Raw genomic sequence first — 20,709 nt, forward strand, 5'->3', positions numbered from 1 at the left:
AAACATCAGCTGATTCGATTTCAATGAATTACTTTCTGTGGCTGCGGGGGAACGTTATCCCTGGCTCCTCCCCTCACTGTCCTCTGGCTCCTCCTCCCTCTACCCTTAGGAGCTACCCCCCTTCCACTTGGGCTGCTCTGATGTCTGATGCTTTTCCCCCTCTTAAAGGGGGGGAGGGAATTGGGGGGTGGAGCGGGTAGACTGCATCATTCTGAGTAACGAGGGGACAAACATCACTTTTTTTCCCTCCCCACACCCAAAGCTGCAGTTTCTCCCCATCTAGAATCCATCCCCAGACCTGCACCCCCACCCCCACCCCCACCCCCTTTCTGGTACAGACATGGTACGCTCCCCAGTCTCGACTCTGAGCTGCAGTGGATATTGCTAGAACCCACGCCGAAGACTGAGCTGGCGGCTGCAGTGACCTGGGCGGCTTTCCCTAGCCCCAGGGACAAGGCTCCCCCCGAGACTGCACCATGACCCAGGGAAAGGTACTTTGCGGCCCCCATCCCCTAATCCTCCCCATCCCCTGGGAACGGAGAGCCAGACTCCCTAGACTTCTCTAAGCATCTTCACTACAGCTGTTTGCTGAGGATGTGAGAATGGAGGGGAGATGAAAGGAACCATTTAAAGACGTAGTATCCCCAAATTGGGCTATCTGAGGGCTGCCACCTTCCTTTCTTTCCCCTCCACCAAACCCTCTCCCCAGTCTATTCCTTTCAGCTGTTATGTTTGCTAATGAGGACCCCATGGGGCAGTGCCATCTGTCGCCTCTACCAGGACTACGCCACTTTATACGCTTCTCTCCTCCTCTCTCTCATACACCTCCTCCCTATTATTTCCCATCTGGAGGCCTCTGTGTGTGATTCTGGGCTGGGAAGGGGGGTATTGATAGATCTCTTGCCCGTCGTCATCATTAGGCTGGTCAGGTGTTATTAGTTTGTTTGGGGGTCTTTGGGAAGAGGTGGGAAGGAAGCTGGATGGAATGTCTTCCTTTCCCTAATTGAAATTTAAGTTTGAGTCTTATCGGGGGTTCAGAGTCTTGGCCCCTCCCCAGTAGGTTTATGTAACATCATCTGCTACAGGAGTTACACAACCAGGGATGGCAAAATGGATGGGTTGGTATTTAGTCTTCTGTCCGGGATTGATGAAGGCTAGACAAATAGACCTGAGGGCAAAACCCTTAGGCTCCTCCTTTTCTTCCAAATGTTGAATAGGATCAATAGTGTTGTTGTCGGGTTCCTCAAAACCTTACCGTCTAGCCTTGGTCCCAGTTTTGAATCATCGGGACTTAAGGTGATGTCATTGTGTGATGGTATCACCTGTTATGGGTTAGGTAAGGTTATGAGGGCTTCCAGATTCATTGAAGCCAGAGTTTAGGTGATGCTCAGGTGCATGTGTTGGAAAGGGGCGATTAGCTCTGGACAAAATGGATGTTATGTAATTATGGATTGTTGTATTTACTTTTCCCCCTATCTGGAATGCTCTGGTGAGTGCTGGGCGTCTGGACAAAGAGGACTTCTTCACTTCACTCTGGGAGTGATCCTTCTGGCTTTGGAGAAGGGAGAATAGATTCATCTAAACCAGTGGGAGGGGATGAGGTTGCAGAATGTAAGAGGAAGTTGTCTGTAGCCAAGGACCAGAGCCTTAATTTGTTGGCACTAGGGCTCAGCTTGGGATGCTTGAGGTTCCTAGGAACTCACTCCCAAAGGCTAGGAAAGAATAGTCCGGCTGGAAGGGACCTTAGAAGTTATCTATTCCCACCCCACCTCACCCCCATCATTTTACAAATGAGGACACTGAGTCCCTGAAAGGTCACACAGGTAGTCAAAGCAAGGATATGAACCAGACGTCTGATAACAAATCCGGCTCTCTTGTCACTGCATCAGGTTGCCCAATGGAAATCAAATTTTCCTTCCTGCTAATCAGTAGACTTCCTCTTACCCATCTTAAAAAATTTTTTTAGTAATTTTTTTACATCACTTTCTGAATATTCCCTTCCCACCCCCCAACCCCCGCCTCCCCAGAGAGCTTTCCATTCTAACAAAGGCTTTAAAAAACAAACAAAAAAAAACCCACAAAAAACCAGTTCAGCAAAACCAACACACTGACTGCATCTGCAACATTCCAGGCACATAGTACCCCGCATCTCCAACAAAAGGAGGGAGGTGCATTTTCTCACTTCTTCAGAGTCAGCCTTGGTCATCCTAATTATCGTTCAATTTCAGTTTTTCTTTTCGTACATGTTCTTGTAGGATATGTATATATACACATATATACATATGTATAGTTTTGGATTCTATTTATTTTACTTTTTATCAATTCATATAAGTATTTTCATTTTCCCTGAAATTTCTCATGTTTAAATTTTTCCTCTTAATCTTTCATCCTAGATCTCTCTTTTTCGTGGCTAAACTCATTTTCATTTTTGTATTAATATCCCCAGCTCCTAATTCATTTTTGATTATTCTATATTTTCCTTTTTATCTTCATAGTTCATTAACCAAGCCCTGAGAGAACACGAATGTTTCCCAAATTAGTTTTCCTGTTGTATGTGTTTTTTCATTTCAGCAAACTTTCCTTTTATGAATTTAGATGCTATCTCACTTGGTGCATATGTGTTTAATATTGATGTTGTTTCACTGTCTATAGCAGCCTTGGTTCTAATGTATCATCTCTGTTTATCTCTCTTAACATTGTGAACTTTTATTTTTCCTCTGGTAGCATGAATGTAATTCCATACTTTTTACAATTACCTGATGTGTAGTGGAATTTTCCTGGTTTCTTATTCATTCTGTATTTTTAGATATTTATTTTAATCAAGAAATTGTTGAGTTTTGTTTGCTTATTCCTGTTGTTATCTTTCTATTCTCTTCTAGTCTTTTCATGAATAGTTATCAAATAGTATAACCTCTTCACATTTAAAATGAGCGTGAATGCTAAGATTATATTTTCCTCCCCTTATTTCTGTTGTATTGATTTTTATCTCCTCTTTGAAAAACATCATCACTTTGTACCTGTGATTAGTTTTGTTTCTAATAGTTAAATGCTAGGCTTTTTCCATAGCTTCTTTTCCTACCCTGCCCACTCCTATTTACCTTTCCTACCCCAAGTTCCTTGAATTTACTTAAATTGTTCCTTCCTTTCTTTCATTTGACCCCCTATTTGAGCTCTTCTCCTGCCCTCAACTTAATGAAATGTTTTGTGGTACCTTTTTCCAAGAAAATTTAATTTACCTTGCCCTCTCCCATATTTCTGTCTCTGACTAGTCTCTTCTGAATTATACTAGCTTATTTCAGTGTACTTTCTTGTACTTTCTCTATTTTTCTCTTGTTGTGGTTGTTGTGTTTGTCCTCCGTTTTCAAAGAGGACCATCACATCAGGGAAATGATGACATGAATTGCAGTTGGCTTTAATTTGAGTGAGGGAGGGCTGTGCATCTATTTTCTCTATGTCCCTTGTGAAGGTAAACCTCCTGGAGTTCCAGATTTGAGCACTCTCATCCATCCAATATCTGCGTTACTGCTTTTGTATTTGTATATGTGTGACCAGGCATTACACAGAGCATGTGCAGGGGTCCTCTGATTGTTTCCAGGCAACCACTTATGCTTTGGGGATGATGAGTGGTTCAGTACTGCTCTAGTGTGATGCAGAAAACCCTGCATCGTCTCTCAGGACAGCTGCAGTGGGCATGGCGCAGTGTCAGTTAAAAAAGGAGATATAGCTTGGGGCCCACTCTCTTCCTTCAACTTTCTAATGTTTGACCATTAGTTCCCTCTGTCAGTAGACTTCCCAAGAAAGGGTGAGGGGAGGATAAGCCCCCACAACACCAAGTCAAACACATGGGCTCAGCTGGTAGCAGGCGGGGAATCTCTTTGTTCTATGCAACCCTCATTACACGTGTATGCATGCGCTTAATTTTTATTTTGTTTTGTTTTGGATGAGATCTTTTCCTGCTTTGTCTCACAGAAATAACAGTTAATGAAGGAAGCAGTGTCATGTGTTTGGAATCATTATGTCCCAGGTCCTGAAGCCTTGTCTTACTCCTTGCCCTTACAATGACTTGTTCATCCTTTGCTTTTAAAGAGATCCAGTGTCATCACAGGGTCATGTCTTGACTTTACAACTCTGAAAGCTAGGTTATTATGTCTGTCTGGGGCTATGAGCCCCCTACCATCTTAGGAGCTGACTGCCCTTGAACACATCCTCTCTCCTAGGGTGTGATCCACTTCTGGGAAGTACAAGCATTCTTTGGAGGTGGCTTCCAATTATGATGTCCATTATCCCTAGATAATAGATCCCATTATTAGTCCCGGTATGGAAATATTTTAATGAGACTTTTTCGTTGCCCCCTCTAGGAAAAGACCAGCCTTATAAGTCCTCCTTTGATGGTCCTTTCTATCTTTTGCTCCTATATTATTTTCCTCACAGCAACCCCACCCACACCCACATCTACAGCCGCACTATTGTTGAGAGACTAAATAAGTTACTATCCATTCTCTTCTCACCAAAGAAGACTTAAGAGGTGTAATTCCCCTTTGTTTCTTGCCTTCCCTTTCCTTGTTCAAGCAACTTTCCATTCTGTTATCCCTAGCATAAAATATATTAATTCACTTATAGGGAAGAGTGGAACTTAATCCCTGCAATATTCATTCAGCTTTTCTTTCTTTCTTTCTCCTGCTTCTTTTAAGTCTCTAGGTATTTTTTTTCCCTTGATAGCACTTCTTTCTTTTACCCGTTGGTCCAGTTTAAAAATTTACCCATTGGTCCATATTTAAAAAAAAATAATATCCAGGACAGAATTTATTTCATTGCTTAATCTTTTCTTGATAATTATACTTACTTATCTTTCCTTCATTTTTCTTGCTTGGAGCATTTGCAAGTCAAATATGCTGCTCACCTCTGGGTTATTGTTTGTTGTCGTTGTCTTTTGGTTGTTGTAGGAATGACTCAGTTGTCTCTTTTTCTTGAAGAAAAAGCTCCTTTTCAATAATGACTAGGCCTGGCTTACAAGATATTTTGTTTGGAGATGAAATTTAGGATTACAGATCTAGAGCAGGAAAGAACCTTAGTCATCGTGGTTAAAGTGTTAAGGTCCAGGTGTGTGATTGTAAGTTCATTGCTCTTTTTACCGTATCATGCAGCCTCCTTTGAGTTCCTTTGCTTTTTAGAATATGCTATTCTGTTCTTTTCTCTGATTTACAATAAGAAAAACAACTTTAAATGGCTTAAGAACTTTGGTCAACGTAATGATCAAACACAACTGTAGAGGACCAATGATAAAGTATGTTTCTCATCCCCTGACAGAGTGGTGAAGCACTAGAGGTACAGAATGCAGGTATACATTTTTGGATTGCCCAATGTGTGGATGTTAGAAGGAAAGTTAAAAAACATAATTCTTTGATGAAGGTAATATTCTGGGGGAAGGGGTAGTGAGGGTAATGAAAAAAAGAATAAAAAGAAAGAAAAAAATAGTATCAGTGAAGCATTTTTTAATGCAAAGAAAACAGAAAGAAGCTTAGAGAGATCAACAAGCGGGATAGCTTTTCAATTAATGGGTCGTTTCTATTCTCAAAGACAAAGCTGGACATAGTATGTCTGATCACTAATCATTAATCACTCAGTCACTAATAATTAGACAAATGCAAATTAAAACAATTCTGAGGTTCTATCTCATATCCATCAGATTGACAAAAAGAGAAAATGACAGTTGTCAAAGGGGATATGGGAGGACAGGCATGTTAATGCACAGTTGTTTGAGCTGTGAGATGGTAAAACCATTTTGGGAAGCAATCTATCCCCAAAGTCACTAAGCTGTATATAAGCTTTGACCCACTGATCCTGCAGCTAGGCATGTATCCTATAAAGGTCAAAAACAGACGAAAAGGACAGATACATGCAAAAATATTTATAGCAGCACTTTTTGTTATAACAAAGAACTGGAAACAATGGAAATGGCTGAAAAAAATTTAGCATGTGAATTTCATGCAGTGAAATGCTATGGCTAAGTAAACCTTTTTGAGTAAACCCCATGGTATTCTTTGTTGTGAGGAATCATGGTACTCCAAGAACTCAAGTTGGTAAAGCTTGGGACAGTACTACATAAATGAACAATTTTCCCTCAATAAGAGTAGCCATATTTGTTGAGTTCAAGGTCTGACATGTTTTGAGGTTAGTGCATATATGTAATAGGTAAGTATTATTTTATTTTGCAAATACTATACTTACCATCCTATGAATTCTGGATAAACAAAATTTGTATTAAATGTATTAGGGGATAATAAGGGCAATCCACCTTATCTGCTGGGTTGGATGGCACATTGCTCATGGATCTAAGCATGTTCTTTGGTCTCTTTCTGTGGGATATCCTCTCTGATCTCTTAGCTTCCTTCCTATGTTTTATGAAAATTTTTATGTAGACATTTGTTAAGGGATATCGATCTATAATTTTGCTTCTCTGCTTTGACTTTTTCTGGTTTTAGTTTAAGACCTTATTTTTATCGTTGAAGGAATTCGGAAAGATACCTTCTTTTCCTATTTTTGCAAGCATAGTTGACACCCTCACCTCTTTCCCTTTCTCCTCCCTTTCTCTTGTCACGGGCCATCCCAAAACTCATTCAGGATGTCCTGGTCATACCTACAACCCATGTGAGATACTTCTCCGTTCAGACAGCTTAGATGAGTCATGACTCCATTCCTTCAAGTGAAATGGAGAATCACCAGGCCTTACTACTGTATCGTAAGAACCTCCTTACCTTAGCATCCTCCCTGAATGTACTACCCTGCAGACCCTCAGCACTGTCCTCCAACAAACCAACAAACTAAGGACCCCTGGGCCTTGTTATGTACCCCATCCTGAACCCTTAAGACTTCTAAGCTTTTTCATCTCCCTGAAACCAAACTCTCTGTTATATGTTGTTTTCCCCAATTAGACTGAGAGCTACTTGAGAACATGAACTGTCTCACTTTTTCTGTTTTTATCCCCTTCTCTTAGCCCAGTGGTTTTTTTTTTTTTATTTCTATTAGAAAGTGAATTCTTTGAGGGAAAATACTGGTTTTACCTTTTGTTGTATCCGCAGTGATTAACGTAGTGCCTGATGCACAGTCAGCATTTAATAAATGTTCTTTGACGAATATTGGAATTGTACTTTAAATTTTTGACAGAATTTAGTTGGAAATCCAACTTGTCCTAAGGATTTTTTTCCCCACTTTGGAAGTTCATTCAATTATTCAATTTCTTTTCCTTGACTAAGCTATTTAGCTTCTTTTTTTCTTATTCTTTTAATCTGAGTATTTGATAATTTTGTACATATACGTGTTTCACTTAGAAGTTTTTGTTAGGATATAATTGGACAAAATTTTCTGATAATTTGTTTTTCATTAGTTGGGAAGTCTCTTTTTTAATATTGGCAGCTTGGCTTTCATCTTTCTCTTTTTTAAATTAAATTAGCTAATGTTTTATTTCATATTAGTTTTTTTTAATAAAACAGTTCCTGGTTTAACTTATTCATCTAATTTTTTGTTTTAATTTTATTAATTTCCTCTAATTTTTCAGAGTTTTTATTTTTTGTGTTTAGCTGTTTTTAGTTTTTGGTTTGCTGCTTTTCTAGTTTGTTTTAAGTGCATGCTTCATATTGATTTATTCTCTTTCTGTTGATGAAAGTATTTAGAGATATAAATTTTCCCCTGAGGACCGCCTTGGCTTTATCCCAAAAGTTTTAGTATATTATGTTGTTGTCATTTTCTTTGAAATTACCTATTATTCCTATTAGTTTTTCTTGTCTCCCTTCCCCCAATTATTTTGGATTAAATTATTTAAGCTAGTTTACATTTTAATTCTTTCTGTGAAGGTCCTTTATTAATTATAACTTAAATTGTGTTATATGGGTTAATAAAAGTTGGTTTTGGCATTTCTGCTTTTCGGTTTCATAACATGGAGTACTTGTATTCTTGTGGGGATGAGAAGATAGTCAAAGGCATTAAGAAAATATTTAATAAATAACTACTAAGGATTTACTGCCTTAAATAACAATGTTATCCTATTGAAATATTCCAAAAAGTAGTCGTCTTAATGGAAAAAAATTGTGAAATGGAGAACAACTAAAAATGTAGTTATGTTCTGAATAAAGATTTATTGAAAACTAATTTATTTATTTTATTTCATAGTGAATGATAGAATTTAGAATTTATTTCCTTTCAGATTGAATAGGAGGTATGGGGACTAAAAAGTTGGGAACCCAAGCACATGGTCAATTTTTGTAAATGTACCATGCACAAATGAGAAATATGTATTCTCCTTTCTGGTCTCATTTAATAATCACCAAAGATCTACCAACTTTTCTTAAATTCTTTTCAAGCCTTTAAGTTCTTTCTTGTTTATCTTTTTTTGATTTAACATACTGACATTCAGACATACTGAAACTTATACATTGAAGTCCCTAAATTACCGTTTTGCTCAGTTTGATTCTGTAATAGAATGTTATTTCATTCAGTACACATGTGTTAATATTTATGTTATTCTGTTTTCTATGTTGTCTTTAAGTATGGTATATATTTATCTTTTTTTTTAACCATGTCTACTTTTACTGTTGCCTTGTCTAAAATCATAATTGCTATCCTTGCTTTTTTGAGTTCACCTGAAGCATAATAAATTCTGAATCATCCCCTCATTTTACTCTGTGTGACTTTTTATGTTTCTGTTTTAACAACCCAGCTAGCAGCTCCTGTGGGGGCGTAAGATCCCCCCACAGCCAGCACGCAGGAGGCTGCTGGGACGCCAGGAAAGCACAGGTTCTTTTTATCTGCTTAAACAAGGAAAGCACGGTGAAGGGGTTGACCAGCCTATTTTAATCCAGCATTCAGTTAGCATACAGACAACATTCACTTAATTCAGGGGAAAAAGCCAGCATTCAGTTAGCATTCAGTTAGTTTAGGGGAGCAAAGAGACAGGCATCAAGAGACAGACCAAATACAATTTCATTCACTTACTTCAGGGGAAAAAACCAGTACCCTGAGGTTCAGAACATTCATTTAGTTCGGGGGAAAAGAACCAGCACCCGAACCTCAAAACCAAAATACAAACAAATTACAAATATCAACAGACAGACCCAATACAATTCATAGTTACCAACATCGGGGCTCGGTCCGAGAGCAAGGGCTGGCCCAGACTCACGCTCCCCACCGCTGCCACACCAACCAGAAAAGGAAAGAGAGCTCTTCAAGCTGTCCTCTCCCCTCTTATAGAGTTTTTGACATCATCAAGTGCCGCCTAAATGACCAGGGCCGATTGGTTCTTGAGTTGTCCACTCCCCCTAGCGTAGACTAGGTTAACACCCAACAGGGCATGGCTCTGGAGTTAACACCTCCCCTCAGCCAGCCCCATGACTCATCACACAGGAAGTTCTCTGCTTCCTGGCATGGTGTCTGGGCTTCCTGTCCTGGAAGAGGAGCAGTAGACCCAGCAAGACCCAATGAGGTAAACTGAGCCACCCAAAGAAAACAAAGGCCATTCTGGTTCTTGTAAAAACACATTGCAGGACTTCGTTTTGTTATCTATTCTGATACCCTCTTCCATTTCATGTTTGAGTCCATTCCATTCTGGATCCGTTCAGGATCAAGCTTGTTAATTGTTCACTTCCTTCCATCATATCTTTTTAGGCTTTTCTCTCTCTTTTATCCTCCCCACTTTACAAAGAAGAGAAAAGTGGTGAAAGAGTAACAAATGTGATCAACACTAGTGATCTGTAATTGAAGTGATCTGTTTCCATTCCACTGCTCCTCCTCTCTTCCCCTTGCCCAGAAACTGATCACTGGTTCTTATCTTTTCTTTCTCTACTTATCATTCTTCTCTTATGAGCCACCCTCTGATGATAACATTTCTTTTGCTTATGAAGATTCCCTCTGACTGTATTCTCACTCTTAAAAACATCCTTTCCCTTCTCTCTGTCCCTACCTGTTTGCTGCTGAATTTAATGTTTTTCTACACTAAACTCTTTGCATGTTTTCTACCCTTTCTAAGTATTTATCCTTCTACTTGTTTCTTTCAGATCTCCTATTTCATTCATTATTTCTTTTTTTTTAACCTTCTTTTCTTCCAAATCCTCTTGTTGTCCTTGTGGCAAAGTCATTTTCTTTTTCTTTCTTTTTTTCCCCCTGAGGTCCTGCTTATACTTGTTGTGGAGTTACTTTCTTTTTCTGAATTGGATTTTTTTTTTGTCTTTGGACCTACAATAATTCCTTCAAGCAGCTGTATCTTCTGTTTGGCCACATCCTCAGTTTCTGAACTAGGGTTTTGTGCCAGAACCAGTTTACATACCACCCCTCCTACACTGTTGGTTGTCAGATCAAGGGATTCTGCACTCAGTTTCAGGGGGCAACTTTTATGCCCCCTTATGTCAGTCAGGGTCATAGTGTTGTGATTTCCACGGCTCTCTGGAACATTAAAAGTCAGAGTGCTTCAGACTTCCACCACCCCGGGGTGTGCCTTGATCAAAGCCCTTCCAGTCCTACATCTGTAGTTAGAAGGCTGATGGTTTCTGACCTCCCTGGAGTTTCTCCATGTGGGTCTTCTGTTCCCACCCCTCCCTGGGGAATAGAGCTCAGCAGGCTTCAGGTATCTCCAGAGGATCTCTAGTCAGAGCTCTGGTTGACTCCGCTAGCATTAGCCACTGGCAGCCCTTTCTCAGTGACCACAAGCTCCTTCTGAGCAATCCTAAGCTAGATAAAGGAGTTTGCTCCTATTTCTCTTTAGATGTCTTGATCATTTTGCAATTTGGTGCCCTTTTCAGATCTTCACTATAGTGTACATGGGAGAGTTGGACTTCTCTGTGGACCTTTCATAGCACTATCTTAACTGAAGGTCTGACCTGCTTCCCATCCTAATTCTTTTAAAAGATGTATTTCTCTTTCAAACCATTCTAGAATTTCTTGTAATTGTTCCATAATCTCTGGGGAGTCTGAAAAATTCAATTCTTCATTAGGGATTTTTGGTCACTTTTCATCATACTTGGTTCAGTGTCTCGTGGCACTGAGACAGCTAGGTGATGCCATGAATAGAATTCTGAAAAGCAAGAAGGCCTAAGTTCGAATCCTGCCTTAGAACTTACTATGTGACCCTGGCAAATCGCTTAACCACTATGTGCCTCAGTTTCTTCATCTGTTTAATGGGTATGTGTGGGACAAAAGACCACTGGCTCAAGTTAAAAAAAACAGAGGTGTCTTGGTTTCTTGAGGCAGGAAAAAAAAAACCAGAAGCTTCATTTGATCAAGTCTCACGAGAACTGGGCATCTCTCACTACCAGGGCAGAGACAGCAGTAAAGAGAGGCGAGGGGGAGAAGGCAAGCAGGGAGATATATACCCTTGTACAAACAATTCTAATAAATCCCACCCCAGAGGCTGGACCCCTGTCCCCATTTGTCGAGACGAGCGGCCTCACAATCTGACCAGGAATAAGTTTCTACCCAATACAAGCACAGAAACTACAGAATTACCTTATAGGGAAACTTTAATGCTAAGATGGCTGTTTGTAAGTAGGCTAGGGGAGGGGGAGAGGGGAATATCATCTGGTTTCCCCAAAATCATATGATTTACAGGAAAATGAAACTTAGGCCTGGGGAGGTTCACATCCTAACTAAGTTTGTACTATCTCTATTTGAATATTGCCTTGCATGAGTTATTCATAGGGAAGCTTTCACAATCTTGTATTCCATTCATGGCTGAGGTGACATCTATAAATCTAAAGAAGAAGGGAGAGAAAGACATTCCTAAAGGCTAAATAATCAGATTCCCACAGACTCAAATTTATCCCATTTCACTTTTCTCTAAATATTGATTCTCAAACATTTTAGATATAAATACATATATACATATTCCCTGTGAAGTCTTCACACTTTATTCTCTCACTACCTCACACAGGTATAATAGCACCTATCTTATAGGTTTGTTGAAGTGCCTTGCAAATCTTAAAGTTTTATATAAATACTTGCTAATTTTTTTTCTTTAATTTTTGCTCATTTTTCTTCAGTCTGAGTTTTACAGTTTGTTTAACTGCTTTAGGAGCTAAGCCTATACATAGCCTTTTTCACTGGACTTTTTGTCTTACAGTCTTTTTCTTGTATTCCCAGTACAATATTTTTTCCCTGCTTCCTTTCTTCATCGCTCTTTTCCCAGAGGGTCCCACTCTGCTCCTTCCATTGCTATGCAGACTCTCTAGGCTGTACTTCTTCAGTTTCCTCAGTATAAGGGTGTTTGGGCCTGGCAGGATCCCTAACAGGAATATACTCCCGGATGAAGACTGATACCAGCTGAGTTTCTGGTTCCCTTTCTCTTCAACCCAGAACCCTTTTCCCCTCTGCCTAGCTCTGTCTTTGTCTGATATCTTGCTGATAAATTTCTCAACCTGTCTCTTTTAGTCCTTTCCCCAAATGAGTCTCATTCCCTATTTATATAAAATGTCTAGAGTTCTCCTTCTTACCAAAGTGATACAGATTCAGATCTCTGACTGGAGTAAGAGGACCAGGATTCAAGTCTTGATTGGTTATTTAAGGGACACTAATGAATACTACTACTCTAGTGACCATGGGCAAATCATGTAACCTCCCTGGGCCTCAGTTCTCTAGCTCTCTGCTTCTGTGATCTAGCTTTCCTGGCCAAGCTCACCACCTTCTCCGAGAGAGATAAAACCCACCTGCTCTAGCACCTTACAGGCTAGACAAGGACCAGAATTCATCTTATTCATCCTCCTGCTTCAGGTAAACTTCTACCCAACCATCCTTGTCACTGAGAACTCAACCTCTGCTTAAGACCCTCAAAAGAAGGCATTCTTAACTTTCTGGTTTAGGAAATTCTTTCTGTCTAACCTAAATTTCTTGTTCTGTACGTTCTAAGCCTATTTTCTCTTGTAGTGGTGTCTTCAGAGGTTTCATGATGATTTGGGATCTGGTCCTCCATTTTCCTCTCCCCAGATCTTGAATGTTCTGAGATAAATCATTCAACCACTTCTTCTTTCCTCATATATCTTATCACTCATTCTTGGGCTTGCTCTTTTATGGCAGGAATAAATTTAGGTTGAAATGACCGAATTTCTGAACGTTACTTGAGGTACATTCCCTACCTTTTTTCTGAGGGCTCCCTTGGAAGAATAATTAAGGGAGCCTTAGGGACAAAGTCATGTCTTGGGGTTCAGAGTATTCAGAAAAGGGGAAACCCCAGGCCAGGGACTTCACTCTGTGTGATTCAGTCTGTGAGTCAGTTCTGATGCTGGAGTCAGATCTGGGTTCAAATCCTACCCATGATATTGACCACATGTGTGACCTTGGGCATGTCATTTAACCTCCTCAAACCTCAGTTTCCCAATCTGTAAAATAAGGAAGTTGGACTCTGGTCCTTTCTAGGTCTAAATCTATGATCCATCCCCTACCCTTATCTTTGTTGATTCATCAATCTAAAGACAATACATCATCTTTCCTCTCTCTTTTTAACTCCCTGTCCTCTTCCTTTTTTTCCTCCCTCTCTTTTTCCTTCTTTTCTCATTCTCCCATTTCACAGCCTTATAGACAAAACACTAAGCTGACAGCCAGATCACCTAGAGTTCTCCAAGTTCCACTCTGTGATATTTTGACCTGACCCTCTTTGCAGTCTATTTCTCCATCTATAAAATTGGAAAATTCTTGTGGTGAAGAGGAAAGACCATCAGATTTGGAGCCAAAGGAACAACTTTTTTTGAATCCTGTCTCTGCAGCATGCTCAAATCACCTAACATCTCTAGATTTCTGTTTTCTCATCTGTAAAATTAGGAGATGATGGACTTAGTTAATGTGTAGGTTCCTTTTTAGATCTTACTATATGGTCAGATCTAGTATGAAAATATTCTGCCGAGGACAGACTTCCGAGTAAGCAGTAAATCACTATAATTCTCCCATATTCACCTCTAAACAACCATAAAATAGCTCCCCCAAACAAATCCAGAAAGAGCAGAGCCATCAAAAAGGTGGGATGAAACAGTCTTGTAGCCCAAAAAACCTGGAAGACTGACAAGAAAGGTCTGTCTCTCTTTGGTAAAAGGGGAATGCATTCCAGGACAGGAAGCATTCCAGCAAACCAGCAGAAAGCCCCACCTTAGCAAAGTAGTGGGAGATCCTGAGCCCCAGTGTGGTGGATCAAGCAAACACCAACACCAGGACCTGGTGCATAGCCAGGGAAATCAGCAGACTCCAAATCTGAGAACCACCACATGCTTGAGCGTAGCACTGGGCAAATAGGCATCCTCCAGTGTGACGAGAAAATGGGCCAGACCTCCACATGCTTCAGGGTAGCCCCAGGGAAATGTGGAAACACCCCACTGGACCTCAGCACACGATGGACACCATCACTAGGACCCCAGCTCAACTCTCAGTAAGCTGCCAGACCCCTACAGCCTCCAGCAGTGCCAGCCACCCCCTCAGCACAGCACCAGGCACAAGGGTTCATTGGGGGGCCTCAGAGCAATATCAGCACAACACCAGGCAGGGCCTGCAGCCACTGGCACAAGAAGCCTGAAACAGAGCCCCTTCCACCCCAGGTGCAGAGCTCAAATTTAAAAGAAAGGGGAAAGGAAAAAAAAAAGATGAGCAAAAAAACAACAAAAAATAATCTGGCCATAGAAAGTTATGGTGACAGGGATGACCATGACACAAACTCAGAAATATCAAAACACCTATGGGCAAAACCTCAAAGAAAAATAGGAAGTGTTCTCAAGCCCAGAAAGAACTCATGGAAGAGTTCAAAAAGGAGCTTAAAAATCATATGCAAGAGGTAGAAGAAAAATTGGGAAAAGAAATGAGAGTGATGCAAGAGAATTATGAAAAAAGAGTCAACAGCTTGGAAAACTGCTTAAAAAGTAGAATTAGCCAAATGAAAACAGAGATAGAAAAATCCACTAAAGAAAAAAATTCCTTAAAGGGTGCAGTTGGGCAAATGGAAAAGAATGTACAAAAGCTAATTGAGTACTAAAAGCTGAAAACAACACCTTAAAAATTAGAATTGGACAAGTGAAAGCTAATGACTCTGAGGCATCAAGAATCAATCAAACAAATTCAAAAGAATGAAGAAATGGAAGAAAATGTAAGATGTCTCATGGGAAAAACAACTGACTTGGAAAATAGGTTCAGGAGAGACAGTATCAGAATTATTGGCCTACCTGAAAGCCATAATCAAAAGGAGGCCTGCACAGCATCTTTCAAGGAATTATCAAGGAAAACTGCCCTGATGTCCTGGAGCCAGAGGACAAAATAGGCATTGAAAGAATCCACCGATCGCCTCAGGAAAGAGATCCCAAAATAAAAACTCCAAGGAAGGGGCAGCTAGGTGGCGCACTGAGTAGAGCGTTGGCCCTGGAGTCAGGAGGACCTGAGTTCAAATCTGGCCTACAGACACTTGACACACTTACTAGCTGTGTGACCTTGGGCAGGTCACTTAACCCCAATTGTCCCCCTAAAAAAAAAAAAAAACCTCCAACGAACATTGTAGTCAAATTCCAGAACTTTCTGGTCAAGGAAAAAATACTACAAGTGGCCAGAAAGAAACAATTCAAATATTGGGAAGTCACAATGAGGATTACACAGAACTTGGCAGGTGAAACATTAAAGGATCAGAAATCATAGAATATGATATTCCAGAAGGCAAAGGAGCTAGGACTACAACCAAGGATCACTAACCTGGCAAAATTAAGCAAAATACATCAAGGGGAAAAATGGTCATTGAATGAAATAGGAGGACTTCACACTTTTATAAGGAGAAGACCAGAACTAAACCAAAAATTTGACCTCCAATCTCAAGACCCAAGAGAAGAATAAACAGGTAAAAAGGGAAAAGAAAACATAAGAAATTCAGTGGAGCTAAACTATTTACACCCCTGCATGAGAAGATGATGCTTGTAATTCTTAAAAGTTGTGTCACAAATTACAATAGCTAGAAGGAATATACATACACAGAGAGTATGGGTATAAGGTGAATTTGAGGGAATGACATAAAAAAAATTAAGGGATGAGAAAGGGAATACAAGGGAGAGGTAGAATGGGATAAATTATTTCACATGAGACATGAAAGACTTATTACAGTGAAGGGGGAAGATGGGAGAGTGGGGGACAAGCATCGCTTGAACCTTATACTCATCAGTATTGGCTCAAAGAGGGAATTCTATACACAATCAGTGAATATAGAAATCTATCTTACCCAACAGGGAAGTAGGAGGGGAGGAGATCAAGTAAAGGGGGAAAGGAGATAGAGAGTGAGAAAAGGAAGGGCAGATCAGGGGAGATGGTAAACAGAAGCAAAACACTGGTGAGTATAGAAAGGGTGAAAGGAAAGAGAGAACAGAAAGGAAGAAGGAAAGGATGCAGGGAAATACACAGGTAGTAATCATAACTGTAGTGTGAATGGGATGAACTCTCCCATTAAATGGAAGCAGATAGCAAAGGGATCAAAAACCAGAATCCTACAATATGTTGTTTACAAGAAACACATCTGAAACAGAGAGACACACGTAGAGTAAAGGTAAGCAGCTGGAGTAGAATCTGTTATGCTTCAGCTGAAATAAAAAAAGCAGGGGTAGCAATCCTGATCTCAGACAAAGTAAAAGCAAAAATAGACCTAATTAAAACAGATAAGGAAGAAAACTACATCTTGCTAAAAGGTGCTATAGATAATAAAGCAATATTAATACCGAACATCATATATGCACCAAGTGGTATAGCATCCAAATTCTTTTTTTTCTTTTTTTTTAAAATTTAATTTATTTAATATATTTAGTTTTCAGCATTGATTTTCACAAGACTTTGAATTACAAATTTTTTCCCCATTTCTACCCTCCCCCCCACTCCAAGATGGTGTATATTCTGGTTGCCCTGTTCCCCAGTCAGCCCTCCTTTCTGTCCCCCCACTCCCCTCCTATCCCCTTTTCCCTTCCTTTCTTGTAGGGCAAGATAAATTTCTATGCCCCATTGCCTGTGTATCTTATTTTCTAGTTGCATGCAAAAACTTTTTTTTGTTGTTGTTTTTGAACATCTGTTTTTAAAACTTTGAGTTCCAAATTCTCTCCCCTCTTCCCTTCCCACCCACCCTCCCTAAGAAATCAAGCAATTCAACATAGGCCACATGCATATCATTATGTATAACCCTTCCACAATACTCATGTTGTGAAAGACTAACTATATTTTGCTCCCTCCCCTTTATCCAATTTTCTCCCTTGACCCTTTCCCTTTTCGAAAGTGTTTGTTTTTGATTACCTCCTCCCCCATATGCCCTCCCTTCTATCATCCCCCCTTTTTTATCTTCTTCCTCCTTCTTTCCTGTGGGGTAAGATACCCAATTGAGTGTGTATGTTATTCCCTCCTCAGGTCAAATCTGATGAGAGCAAGATTCACTCATTCCCCCTCACCTGCCTTCTCTTCTCTTCCAACAGAACTGCTTTTTCTTGCCACTTTTATGCAAGATAATTTACCCCATTCTATCCCTCCCTTTCTCCTTCTCTCAATATATTCCTCTCTCATCCCTTAATTTGATTTTATTTCTTTTAGATATTATCCCTTCATCTTCAACTCACCCTGTGCCCTCTCTCTCTCTCTCTCTCTCTATATATATATATATATACACATATACATGCATATATATACACACACATACATATATACACACATACACCCACATATATACATATATGTACATATACATATATATGCATATTCCCTTCAGCTACCCTAATACTGAGGTCTCATGAATCATACACATCATCTTTCTATGTAGGAATGTAAACAAAACAGTTCAACTTCAGTAATTCTCTTGCGATTTCTTTTTCTTGATTACCTTTTCATGCTTCTCTTGATTCTTGCGTTTGAAAGTCAAATTTTCTATTCAGCTCTGGTCTTTTCACTGAGAAAGCTTGAAAGTCCTCTGTTTTATTAAAAATCCATATTTTGCCTTGGAGCATGATACTCAGTTTTGCTGGGTAGGTGATTCTTGGTTTTAATCCTAGCTCCACTGACTTCTGTAATACTGTATTCCAAGCCCTTCGATCTCTTAATGTAGAAGCTGCTAGATCTTGGATTATTCTGATTATGTTTCCAAAATACTCAAATTGTTTCTTTCTGGCTGCTTGCAGTATTTTCTCCTTGATCTGGGAGCTCTGGAATTTGGTGACAATATTGCTAGGAGATTTCTTTTTGGGATCTATTTGAGGAGGCGATCTGTGGATTCTTTCAATTTCTATTTTACCATCTGCTTCTAGAATATCAGGGCAGTTCTCCTTGATAATTTCTTGAAAGATGATATCTAGGCTCTTTTTTTGATCATGGCTTTCAGGTAGTCCAATAATTTTTAAATTATCTCTCCTGGATCTATTTTCGAGGTCAGTGGTTTTTCTAATGAGATATTTGACATTGTCTTCCACTTTTTCATTCCTTTGGTTCTGTTTTATAATATCTTGATTTCTCATCAAGTCACTAGCTTCCACTTGTTCCAATCTAATTTTTAAGGTAGTATTTTCTTCAGTGGTCTTTTGGACCTCCTTTTCCATTTGGGCAATTCTGCCTTTCAAGGCATTCTTCTCCTCATTGGCTTTTTGGAGCTCTTTTGCCATTTGAGTTAGTCTATTTTTTTAAGGTGTTGTCTTCAGTATTTTTTTGGATCTCCTTTAGGAAGTCATTGACTTGTTTTTCATGGTTTTCTTGCATCTTTCTCATTTCTCTTCCCAATTTTTCCTCTACTTCTCTAACTTGCTTTTCCAAATCCTTTTTGAGCTCTTCCATGGCCTGAGACCAGTTCATGTTTTTCTTGGAGGCTTTTGTTGTAGGCTCTTTGACTTTGTTGACTTCTTCTGGCTGTATGTTTTGGTCTTCTTTGTCACAAAAGAAAGATTCCAAAGTCTGAGACTAAATCTGGGTGCGTTTTCGCTGCCTGGCCATGTTCCCAGCCAACTTACTTGACCCTTGAGTTTTTCAGGGGGGTATGACTGCTTATAGAGTAAAGAGTACTATGTTCCAAGCTTGAGGGAATGTGCTGCCACACCAGCACTCCTCCTTCCCCAAGAACCACCAACCTGGACTTGACTCAGATCTTCAGCAGGCTCTGCACTCCTGCTCTGATCTGCCACTTAATTCCTCCCACCAGGTGGGCCTGGGGCCGGAAGCAGCTGCAGCTGCAGTTCTATAGTTGCCCCACCCCCGCTGCCTCTGGAGCGGTAGCCCAACCATGAACTCCTTCTTTCACTCTGTCCCCAGCAGCTTTCCCCACTAACCTTCTCTGTTGCCTTTGGTTTTTGTGGATTGAGAAGTCTGGTAACTGCCACAGCTCACTGATTCAGGGCACTAGGGCACGCTCTGCCCGGCTCCTGGTCTGGTTGGTCCGCGCAGCCCACGCTGGGCTCTGCTGTGCTCCCAGCTCCATGTGGGATAGACCTTACCCAGAGACCACCCAGGCTGTCCTGGGCTAGAGCCCTGCTTCCCTCCACTACTTTGTGGGTTCTGCAGTTCTTCTCTGTTGTCTTTGGTGTTTGTGGGTTGAGAAGTCTGGCAACTGCCACAGCTCACTGATTCAGGGCACTAGGGCCCGCTCCGCCTGGCTCCTGGTCTGGTTGATCTGCGCAGCCCACACTGGGCTCTGCTCCACTCGCAGCTCCATGTGTGAAAGACCTCACCCAGCAACCATCCAGGCTGTCCTGGGCTGGAGCCCTGCTTCCCTCTGCTACTTTGTGGGTTCTGCTGATCTAGAACTGATTCAGAGCCATTTTTTATAGGTTTTTGGAGGGACTTGGCAGGGAGCTGACGCTAGTCCCTGCTTTCCAGCTGCCATCTTGGCTCCGCCCCCAGCATCCAAATTCTTAAAGGAAAAGTTAAGTGAGTTACAGGAATAGAGAGCAAAACTATACTAGTAGGGGACCTCAGATGTCCCTTTTCAGAACTCAATAAATCCAACTAGAAAATAAACAAGAAAGAAACTAAGGAGGTAAATAGGATATTAGAAAAGTTAGATATGACATCTTTGGCCTGATTTAGACATAAAGGGTGACACCATAAGCAAATTGGAAAAGCAAAGAATACTCTACCTGTCAAATCTATGGGGAAGGGAAGAATTCATGATCACACAAGAGATAGAGAGCATTACAAATGTAAAATAGATAATTTTGATTATATTAAATTAAAAAGCTTTTCTATAAACAAAACCAATGCAACCAAGATTAGAAGGAAAGCAGAAAGATGGGAAACAATCTTTACAGCAAATATCTCTGATAAAGGCCTCATTTCTCAAATATATAGAGAATTGAGTCAACTTTATAAGAATACAAGTCATTCCCCAATTGGTAGATGGTCAAAGAATATGAATAGGCAGTTTTCAGATGAAGAAATCAAAGCTATCGATAGGCATATGAAGAAGTACTCTAAATCACTTTTGATTAGAGAAATGCAAATTAAAACAACACTGAGGTACTACCTCACACCTATCAGATTGGTTAATATGAAAGAATAGGGAAAGTGATAAATGCTGGAGAAGAAGTGGGGAAAATTGGGACACTAATGCACTGTTGGTGAAATTGTGAACTGATCCAACCATTCTGGAGAGCAATTTGGAACTATGCCCAGAGGGCCACCAAACTGTGCATTCCCTTTGATTCAGCAATACCACTACTAGGTCTGTATCCCAAAGACATCCAAAAAAAAGGACAAAGGAGCTACATGTGC

General features: G+C 40.3%; 1 protein-coding gene across 1 annotated transcript in view; it reads left to right on the forward strand.

The window, feature by feature from the left end:
- Window positions 1-203: 203 nt before the first annotated feature.
- Window positions 204-20,709, forward strand: part of FAIM2 (Fas apoptotic inhibitory molecule 2) — a 66,041-nt gene continuing 45,535 nt past the window's right edge. The window contains exon 1 of the mRNA XM_036761550.1: window positions 204-491. Coding sequence (XP_036617445.1) covers window positions 477-491 — 15 coding nt within the window. The 5' untranslated portion in view covers window positions 204-476. The remainder of the gene's footprint in view (window positions 492-20,709) is intronic.

Source organism: Trichosurus vulpecula, chromosome 5 (genome assembly GCF_011100635.1).
Source record: "Trichosurus vulpecula isolate mTriVul1 chromosome 5, mTriVul1.pri, whole genome shotgun sequence".
Taxonomy (NCBI): domain Eukaryota; kingdom Metazoa; phylum Chordata; class Mammalia; order Diprotodontia; family Phalangeridae; genus Trichosurus; species Trichosurus vulpecula.